This window comes from Pyxicephalus adspersus, chromosome 7, assembly GCF_032062135.1.
Source record: "Pyxicephalus adspersus chromosome 7, UCB_Pads_2.0, whole genome shotgun sequence".
In the NCBI taxonomy this organism is placed as follows: domain Eukaryota; kingdom Metazoa; phylum Chordata; class Amphibia; order Anura; family Pyxicephalidae; genus Pyxicephalus; species Pyxicephalus adspersus.
This window is the reverse complement of record NC_092864.1, coordinates 63,479,968-63,491,043: the sequence shown is the minus strand read 5'-3', so window position 1 is coordinate 63,491,043 and position 11,076 is coordinate 63,479,968. Positions and strand designations below refer to the sequence as shown.

Here is an 11,076-nt window from a genome sequence, read left to right as displayed (position 1 = left end):
GCTCACAATATTTCAGGCATAACTAGAAGGTATTTTTTGCACTTGCACAGATGTATCAGAAAAAGGTATTGGGTGTATTAGGTAGACAAAAGTGGAAAAGATAAAATAATTTTAATTTTTCCTGATTTTTTTTTTTGGCGTTTTTGTACTTTTGCCACTAGTTTAGTGACCCTGACTAGGAATGCAGTCAGAAGTCTCAATCTGCATACTCATTCAAGTTCAGTATCTAAGGCTCCATGCACATCTGTCTCTTTAGGTAGTGTAAGTGTCAATCTAACCTTGACCCCTGAAGGTCAGTATGATAGCCAGGTAAGAAGAAAATAATTGTATTATAAGATTTAATAAAGAGCATACATAGACATAAGAGTTTTGTCCCAAATCTACATTAATTCATGGGAGCTTTTTTGGGACCAGCTACTAAATATATCCTTCAACTATATCATCGAAAAGAAATTTTTACATCTTATTTCATCATTGGTCCCAAAACTACATTGCTTGATGGGATTGTACTAGACTGGAAACTAAATAGAGATCAACTAATGGTGGTAAAAGGTCTTTTAAGCCAAAAATTCATGAATGTAAGGTGCAACATGCGTCGGGATCTAAGACCTATTTTGCCATTAGGCTTCCTCAGGGGTAACACAAACCGTAGCAATACTATATATATTTATTGACTGAACAATTAGTACATAATAAAACAGGCCAAATAATATAGTCAAGTAATCATAAGAGTATGTAGTTATATACATTTTAGTATGGTTTATAACTGTAAGATTTTTTTTTATACTTTATGTATGCTCTTTATTAAGTCTTATAATACAATTACTTTGTTTGCAAAAAAAAAAAAAAATACACTTCTATTCACTATGATCAGTTATACGTCATTATTTTAATTTATGCACCAAAAGGGGTTTGGCATTCTGTAATAGGCTAGATAAAAAAAGCTGTGGGCACAACACACCAACCCAATTCTTTCCTAATTACAGCCAGGTAACTCGTATTTTCAGAAGAGGCTGGCAAAGTCTGCCTGATCATTTCCCTAACTTCAGCTTTCCTTTTGTAAACTGCTGAAACACTATATCTGACACTACATGTTGAAAAGAGAACCTATCATAAGAAAAATGTCTGATGATTGTTCTGATAATTCTAGAAGCCCATCTGTCATGCTGACCCTCTGCCTTTAGGGGTGAATATCACTGACCCCACCATCTGTGACTATTCCAGTTCAGCTGAGTGGTAAGAATAAACGTCTGCATGACAACTGGGCAAATACTGAGGAAGAAATTGGGATTTAAAAAGCTCTACAGTGAACAAAATCTTGGAACAAATCTAGATATGTCAGGTATCCAAACACTTTCTTGGCTTTATGCTTGTTTAGGGGTAGTGAATCAAAAAGCAGTACCAATACATCAGAACAGTTAGCAATGGCAGGTATAACGAAACACAATTTGTATCTGAAATGGCTGGAAAAAACACCCTTTTTTTGTAATGCTCCTCTCCTTGTATCACCTATACATGGGGATCGAAGTTTTGTTCCTATGTATGCCAGCATTTCTTTGGTATGTGCACATGTGTTTCTGGGGTGAACGGCTTTCATCCAACTCACAGGGGGCTCCGATACTGAGAATCCAGGAAAACTAAACCATTATATAATTCCTGCTCCATAGAAGACTGCTAATGAAGTGTGTGTTTTCAAGTAGATTAGCATAGTTCTAGAATGGACTGACTAGCTCCTAATGATACATTAATATGTCTATATCTAACAAGGTATGTATTGCTAAACATTTAGACTATTGTATTATGCAAGTGGGGCAAGATGGAGGTCCTTAATTTTACCAACCTGACAATTGTGCAACAATATCTGAGGCCTGGGACTTCGTTATCATAGCTCACATTTCATTCCTGAGAACCAGAGGCTGCAGATAGTTGCAGCATCTTATACAGCCACAAAGGAGTTAAGATACACTGCTTTGATATGTCCAAAATCTTTTGTACCCATTTACCATGCTAGTCAATCAAGCTGAGGGGTTCAACTTTAAAAAAAACAAAGCTAAAAAAAATGCAGCAGCTGCCATTGCTGACCTCTTGCTAAACTTCTGGTTGCTTTGTTTACTTTGAGTCACTGATCTGGTACAAACATATACCAAGTGAATACAAAACTCACTTTTTTGCATGCTTGTTCTTGTTCCATGATTCCCAAGTATTGCCAGTAAAGCAGACAGAAAACCTTTTTTGTTTGTCTTGTACAAATTGGTGGCAATCTGCATTCTTCCCACAAGACTTCCTAAAAATCCTGCAGTGTCTCCAAAGTATTACTAAAGTTTGATCCCTGGTTTTCTGGTAAACAGGGCCGTTAATGTTTATTGTTATTTCAGGTTATCTAAAATGGTGAAGAAGAAATATCTGCATAATTGTTTTTTTTTGTTCTGTATGTTTGTTTGTTTCTTTTATAGCCACAAGATATCCCAGATGGACACCGTGCTCCACCACCTCTAGCCCTTCGGAGTGTAGATACACAAACCCCTGGAAATGACCGCAGTAACAACAGCAGCCGCGCACAATCCATATCTCCAGCTTCATTCATTACCATATCAAATGATTGTAATGAGGAAAGCCCCTGTTCAGCTGATGACACCCTGGCAGATCCCAAAGACAAAGGTATTAAGGTTTTCTATCTGGAGATTCATCCTTCATTTTTTAAGCTCACCACACACATTACATCTGGCCATGCATGCTTAGTACAATAAGTGGTAAATTTACAAAAACTGTCAATTTGGTGAGAAATAAGTACATAATTCACTCCAAAATGGTCCCCTTACTTAGTTACATTTTATAGTTGAAAGTTTAAAAGTGAACTCCAGCTAACCATACAGTTAAAATGCATATAATGAACTTATGTATCTGCTTAAAGATTTGTATTTCTATCTGTACTGTGCTAACAAGGAAGGTTCAGCAGATGTTCATCCTTTCACCCATAATGCCTTGTCTTCCTGTCCACATGTAACTAGACAACGCATGTTCATGTATGACGGCAAATTAGCTTTTGGTGCTGTCCCTCCCTCTTCTTTCCTGTGCGGTGCTGATCTCAAACTTGAAATCATGTGCTTACTTCAGTGACACTAAAAAAAAATTTAAAGTAAAACTGTACTTCCAAACAAAGTACAGGTACTCTGTCCCTTCAAGCCATCATTAGGTAACCAGTCTTGCCTCGTTACATTTCTATTCTTACTGAGATACACTAAGCCCCATATGTGTATATATGTATATACCTGGAAGTCCCAGTATATGTTTGTATTTTTTTTTTCTTTTGGAGGCAATATTTGGGGAGGGGGGGAAAGTAATACACTATTCCATCTACTTCATTTCCATTAGTAACTTTTTAATGCCTTTTTATTTAACTCTAGGCCAAAGCCACTGCAAGAAATTCCACCATTCTATTGTCCGGACAAGAACAAAGTAAACTTTATTCCAAAAAGTGGGTCTGCCTTCTGCCTTGTCAGTATCCTGAAGCCTCTTCTTCCCAATCAGGAATTTACCTTTAAAACTACCAACCATAGCCTGACCGTGCCTTCAGGTATCCCTTCTTCATTAGTTCAGAATTTCAGCATGGCCTCCATATCCTCCAGCATGGAACAGGAGCGCAATTCTCGCGGTACAAACACACTTGTATCACCAATGTCGCTATTGCATCCTACTGGTCAGATTGATGAAGAAGAGGACTAAACATGGAACATCTTTCTGTCAGTGGAAGGACTGCACTGATTTCATGATGAATAACTATAGATGCAGTATTTGCTAAACTGATTTAATTGCTGAACATATTTTTCCATTTGAACGGACAGCATGCCTTACCATTGATGGTATTGAGATGACGTGATCTGCTCAGTGTCTGATATTGGAAAGGGCTTTGTTAGCTTGTTCTCGTCACATTTTTTTTTTTGTTTTACATTTGACTACCGCTGCCATTGTAACTGCCATAATGTCTGCGTAGCTTGGTGATAATGAACTGGTCGAAATTATACCAGTATTCCCATGATATGGCCAATCGTTTTTTGACTGTTCTAAAGGAGTAAATATGTAATAAATGCAATGTATGGGGTAGTGTTACACTGGCTCTGTTCGTACACTGAGGACATAATGTACTGGGCTTCTGCCTTATATGCCTGTAATTTGCAGGCAGAACTTGTCAAGGTAAATGAGTAACATTATGGGACAGCTGCTTTGCTGGAGATTACCAGTGCTATTTATTAAATTAGGTCCATGTAACCATAGTGAAGTGATTAAAGATGAAAGACGTTGTTTTACTTATGCACGTGTACAAATTACATATGTGTTGAGAAAGTTAGAGTTTTTGTGGCTGTGATACTTGCATTTGATTTCAGCTGTTTTCCAGCTGTTGGGACCAATCTAATGGGATATATTCAGGATATTCTAGCTCTATTATAGCCTCTTTCAGAAATGGCAAATTGTAAATAAATGAAGAAGAGGAAATTGGGTTCTGGGTGACTATTGAGTATATCTGTGTTACATGGCATTAAATGTAACGGCTCCATTTCATGGTTGTTATACAGTCATACACAAATCTGGTGCTGTTTAAACGCCTTTTCAAAAAGTTTACATAGTGGTAGCCACTCAGCATTGCTGTGTATATAACAGGGTTTTCTTTTACCCACTTCCTTAGTAGCCTCGCCATGTTGACCTCTGTAATGAGCACTGCAAGAATCCGAGTGTTTATCCTTGTAAGGCAGCAGACAAATGTCTGTAGTTGGAAATCATTCTGTGGTATGGTACTGCCTGACATAATGTTGCTTCTGCCCACTGTAGGTTTTCTATGTTAACCTTTACTATTTTCTCATATGGTATGTTTCAAAGAAGAAACAAGCCTAGCTTAGCTTATTTGACCAGAGACTGATTCTGGATTTAGCATATCACTGATCTGATTCCTGTGTGCAAGGTAAGCCAGCAACACAGACCTTCCCTTGTGTTGTCTGCCCTCCCTGCATATGCATTCAATCAGCATTATGGGATGAGAAGCTTCATTATTTGACCTTACAACTCTGAATAAATATTGATGCCACATTTTTATTATTCTGTAATAGGCAAGGGATAAAATGCCAGGGAATATCTATCTGGTTTATTGCTGTTTGTGGCAAGACCTTGTCCCAGTGGCATTGGGTCAGAACAGTGTAGAGATAACATAATAGGGACAGATACATAATAGGGACAGATACAGAAGAAGCATAAACACTTTTAGGAGTGCAGTGCTCAACTCAGATTTTTTTTTTTTTTAACTGGGTGGGAAGAAGCTGTAGGCGGTGGTGACCCCTGTATTGTGCTGTATTGTTACCCAACTCATCAGTAACTATACAAAAACAGCCGGCTGGTTGCTGAAAAGTCCCAGCTAAAAGTGGCCGAAAACACTGGGGCTGAGATAATGTTGGAACGTCTGCATAGTTTATTGCTGTCCTGGTGCTCCTTTCTATTTCATTTTGTTTTTTTACCTTATTTCACAGTTTGAATTAAAAGACTACAGTAAAACAAAATGTATAGGTCGAAAAACTGAAGCCGGACTTTAGGATTAGGTGAGTACCTAATTCTGTTCTGTTTGGCAGAACATGTGATGGACTTCCTTGGGTTGGTAAAAGCAGTTAAAGTATCCAGGTAACCTAATCTCAAAGTGTATCATTACTACAAAGTTCCTAAACTATTCCTGTGCCTAATTTGCAGGGTGCTGGTGGGCTTGTCATACAGATACAGGCCTATGAAAGACTTATGCTGTTTACATTGATTTATGGCATTGACCGTTTGCATTTCCTCTGACCCACGGCCAGAGAAAGCTACTGTAAACTTCTGACACTGTTGTAAACGGAGTTATTGATGTCTGCTCCCATGTTGTTCCTTTAGAAAATGTCCAATTAAAATTTTATTTTCTATAGCAATAACAAGATATTTCATTTTTGAATGGTGCATCAGCCTTTTTTAAGGAATTAAACATGTTTCATATCTCTATAGAACTATTCTTTAGATATGTACAAATAAACCATCTGTAATAAAAGGTAACTCTGCTTAAAATAAAACCAAGGGGGAAGGGATGAGATGAATGATAACTGGAGGGATCTGAAGCTGATAGCTGGATCCTTCGTAAACAAAATCAGTTTCATGTGGTAGTGTTGGGCTGGGTACACACGTGCAATTGTTCTTGTCCAAGAATTGGCTCTGGGCCGCTATCGGACGAGAATCTTACCTGTGTACAGGGCTCGTCCCTCATCCGAATGACCGTCCTGGCGCATCCACAGCTGATGGACGATGAACAATCATAATGAAAGTGAAGAGAGAGAGCACAGTGAAATGTCACTCCGTCGTTCTCCCCCCCTCCATAGTGCTGTATGTACAGCACTCGTTCATGCATCCTGCAGTCGTTGGAATGGATCGTGACAGATTATTGCACGTGTGTACATAGCCTTACAGCGGGAGGCAAATAAATCCTGCAGTGGCAGTTTTCAAGTGTTAGGCTCTAGAAAAGTTCAAAAAGTATAATTGTAACTAGTAAAACATTTTAGGACATGTCCTTTTACTGTAATACTTCATCTTGTCCAGACACTCATGCACTAAACAATTCATCTGAATGTTTGGTGGCACCTTGGCTTGCAAGTGGATCAAGATCTTCAAACATGTTTAGCCATGCTGACATGTCTGTTTTTTCTGTAATAAAGACAAAGAATGTTAATTGTGACAAACAAAACCTAGAAGTTGTTCAGCCAGAGACGACACAAAACTGTAAGAGGTGCAGACATTAGAACGGGTTAGATACATGAGATCATTTAAAACTGAAACTGCCTGTAATATAACTCAAGGTTTATTCTTGACATAAATATGGACTGCTATATATTAGTTTACATCAAAATGACTTTACAACAGTTCTTTGCTATATACATTGAGGACACAAAGTCTTTCTCGGCATGCCTATGCTTCTGAAATGGCAGACAAAAACATTGGCCATCCCAGGATACCCCCTCCTACTACCAGCATCATATATAGTGTTCCGGTATGGTGGACTAGAATTTGTTGGGACCTCTGGAGGTTGTACTGGTCTCTTACATGTAGCCCATTTATTGAATAAAAAAAAGGGGGCAAAAAAACTTATTTTCAATACATCTGGCCCAATTATATGAATACTATTTGTTACATCACTTGTGTCAATACCCCGGGTGGTCTGAGGATGATTCTGCACTGCTCCAGGACTTGGGAGAATTACCATGCTCATATGTAGTCTGAGCCGGCCTGTGAGAGTGTGGAAAAGTTGCAGAGGTTTTGGCCATCAGAATTCGTGCTGATTCCCAGCTTGTAGTATGTCAGTCAATGCCTGATCTAGTCCTGCCCGCTGCTTTCTAGATTAAAAGCATTGCCTCTGTTTCTATAATCTTTCCACTGTGAGACACAACCGCTTCAGTAAGTGAAAGTAATAAAAGGAACTGGATTTGGGATTTTTCAACTAAAGTTTCTTGATAAACTGTCAAAGAAACACTGCGCCATAAACCATTACAAACTTACTGTGACTTGCTTGTTCTGTTGTACTCCTGCTGGAAGAGTTCTGGATGTCAGACTTCAGGCCACTCGAAGAAGCACCTGCCATGGTCCAGTCTGGGGTATGAAACAAAAGTTAGTGTAAAATTATCTTAGTAGTTAAAATATGACTACATTTTTGATGTCACTCAAACTTATTTCCTTCTAATCTGCTCAGACTCCTAAACCTGACCAGGATCATTAAAACTAATTTGCAAAATCATTTAGGTGAGCCCTGCATATTGCAGCATGTACAATATATTCATGCAGACTTAAAAAAAAAAAAAAAACTATCGCTTATTAAAAGTGGTGTCCAGGTGAGTATGGGTTAAAACACCATTGTGCTATGGTAATGTGTTACATACATGCTATGCCACTCCCAACACAAACTACTGCATGTGTGATTGTAGGGTCGTTAGGGCAAGTTAGACCGCTATATAAATAAATGGACTGCTCTAACATAATGCATTATTACTACACAGTATTTATATAGCGCCATCATATTATGCAGCGCAGTACAAAGTCCATAGTCGTGTCACCAACTGTCCCTCTAAAGAGCTCACAATCTAATGTCCCTACCATAGGCATATGTCAATATTGTAGTCTAAGGTCAATTTTGAGGGGAAGCCAAATAACCTAACTGCATGTTTTTGGAATGTGGGAGGAAACCCACGCAGACCCGGGGAGAACCTGCAAACTCCATGCAGATAGTGTCCTGGCCGAGATTCAAACATGGGACCTAGTGCTGCAAAAGTGCTAACCACTGAGCCACCATGCCGCATGGGATTGGGTGACTAATGCATCTATAGACGTAAGATAACGGATGATCCATTATACAGTGGAATTGGTATACAAGCATGCACAGAATTTATTTACCAACCCAGGATCGGACCTAAAGCAATTATTGTGTGAACAGCCAAGTGTCAATGATTTGTAATTCTATCCATCCAGTCTTATAATAACCCCACCACGGCCGCCAAGCCTGTAGTGAGAGACATTGAAGCTCCCTCTCAGCACAGACAATGACCTGTTTGGGTTTCTATGCAGAAATGCTCCCTCGGTAGTGACATGACTATGGACTTTGTAGAGCGCTGTGTAATATGTCAGCGCTATAATAATACTGTGTTGTAATAATAACATTGTTTAAGTTGCCAACTGATTTACTACCCCGAAGCATCCACAGAGAGTACACAATTTCTTTCAATTGGAGGCTTTTGCAGTGCATTTCAGATGCTAAAAAAGCAGATATTGGAAGCTAGTCTGAATAATCGCCAATTAGGCCTTACAAATCTCACAGCTAGGAAGTCCACTACTTGGGAGTCCAGGAGGTTTCTCCATAAATATTCTTTCTTTCCTGCACTTCAGCGTGAAACAACTGAAAACAATGATAAAGAAATAACTTACTGCTCAATTCCCCAACAGTCTGCAGGCCCATATCAAGGAGCTTGGAAGGAAGAAATCCAGAAAGCTTGTCTGATTGCTGTGTCCATGGATCAGCATCCTTGGAGCTGGAGCCTCCAAACAAATTCAGTTCTTCTGGTGGCAGCTCTGGAGAAAGGGGGGCTTGTAAACTCAGGAAAGAAAACTCCTGCTCAAAATCCTCCGCTTCTGCACTGTCCAGTAACAGGTCCTTAGGCTCTGGAGGTACAAAAACAATACTGGATAAGCTCCAAATTACAGGGAAACTGGGTAGTCTGAAATATCTGCACTTTATTATGAATATATATATATATATATATATACATATACACACACAATAATGGTTTGGTTTGAAATTAACCTTTACTCCATTTTAAAGTTTTACAACTAAAGGTTCTGCATAAGATCAATGACCACAAGATGCCTAATAAGCTTTATTAACTCTTCAACTTCATTTTGTTTTGTCATTTGAGTATGGCCTAATTTCATGGACTAACACTGCCATATCCATTCCACTGCTTAAACAGACTACTTCTCCAACCAGAAAGGACATTGTCATTAAATAGTGACATGACAGGTGGAAAGCTATCAATCCCCCTGTGATTCCACGTTGTCCTCTCTTCCTTCTTTGTCCTGGGGCGGGCTAGACACCGGGTGCAGCCATCTTCTTCCTCGTTCTTCTGCTGAAGTCACCTAATCTCGCACTGCACAGGCGCAAGATCACGTGACTTCCAGAAAATGTGTAAATAAAAGTGCTGGTCTCACACCCTATGCATGGGATCAGCACTTTTACCAGTAGAATAAAGCCCCTTCTGTGCATGCCTGAGAGCTGGCACGTGCAGAATAAGCAGCCGGCAGGCTCCTGGGATATGGGATGTAGATATGCCAGGAGGCTGCAGGTTTCTTATTCAGTCTTTACAGCCACGATGTTCAGAAGGGGAAAATTAAAAATGTAAAATAAAGGTTTGAAAAAAAAAAAAAAAAAAAATTTTTTATCTCATATAAAAGGGTTATCTATTGTTTTATTTAAAGTAGAAAATGTGGAGATAGGTCCGCTTTGAAAGTGCTGGACTTTTCAAAACTAAGTACCTGAAAAATGTCAAATTTGCTTCAGTGACACATTTCAGTGTAGTACATATTAGACTGGTAAGCTATGGAGAGTATTTATGTAATATTCGGCTGTTAATGTGGCCAAGATTCCATTTATTTGTTGGAAGATATAACATTTACTATTGTGACGACTGTGCTCTTTTAATATTTGTCCACTAGGTGGCAGAATGAATGATAGTTTTAATTTGCATTAAAACAAGCAATGAAATGATTGGACCATAAATGTATAAATGCCGCTGTATGAGTGTAATATGTCAGGCCAGGCTCACCAATATTCAATGCATCATTCTGGCATAGATTAGAAGGAGAATGAAGAAATTAGGAATGCTCCCTGTATCTCAATACCAGAATTGTACAGTAATTACCCAAATTGAATGGTTTATAGTAGAGGTTATAAAAGGTCTGCAAGAAGGATATCCAATTTGTAGAAAGGGTGTTTTTGTACCCGACACGTTTTGCACAAACGTGCTTTTTCAGGGGAGAGAATCAGAATAAAGAACTACACACAGAACTACTTTAAATTATAAGTGAGCCATTTTAAAATATGCCCTAACTACTTACAAGCATACAAGTGTGCTTTTGCTAGAAAAATATAGCAAGTACTGAGGCACAATAAAAAAATGCAGTATGTAACTATACTACGTGCACAATTATTGCAGAACAGAAATACCCAGCAACCTAACAAAAATGCAGCATACCCATAAATCGTGTTGTAGGCTGACAACACACTGCTTTCGTGGAGTAGTGTCAAACCAACCCAGTTATGTGAGCAGTAGTCTAAACTACTGAAACTCTCCCACTCCCACCATAACTTGCTTAATATAAATTCTTCTGTAACTTGTTTCTTTTCTCTGGTGCCCACCCTATGCATTAAAGCATAAAAAGGGTAACAGCAATGAATAAAGGAATTGCACTCCCACCTGGAGAATACTATCATGGGAGAACCTGTGTAATCCCACAAACCTGCAATGGCTTTCTTAAAAA

General features: G+C 38.8%; 2 protein-coding genes across 2 annotated transcripts in view; one reads left to right on the top strand and one right to left on the bottom strand.

The window, feature by feature from the left end:
• FAM117B (family with sequence similarity 117 member B) overlaps positions 1-4,099 on the top strand; it is a gene marked incomplete in the record, with an annotated part of 24,242 nt that extends 20,143 nt beyond the window's left edge. Inside the window, 2 exon segments of the mRNA XM_072419135.1 lie at positions 2,454-2,744; positions 3,379-4,099. Coding sequence (XP_072275236.1) covers positions 2,454-2,744; positions 3,379-3,723 — 636 coding nt within the window.
• Positions 4,100-5,984: 1,885 nt separating this feature from the next.
• ICA1L (islet cell autoantigen 1 like) overlaps positions 5,985-11,076 on the bottom strand; it is an 18,553-nt gene continuing 13,461 nt past the window's right edge. The window contains exons 11-13 of the mRNA XM_072418749.1: positions 8,968-9,201; positions 7,552-7,641; positions 5,985-6,702 (exon numbers count right to left, since the gene is read on the bottom strand). Coding sequence (XP_072274850.1) covers positions 6,602-6,702; positions 7,552-7,641; positions 8,968-9,201 — 425 coding nt within the window. The 3' untranslated portion in view covers positions 5,985-6,601. The remainder of the gene's footprint in view (positions 6,703-7,551; positions 7,642-8,967; positions 9,202-11,076) is intronic.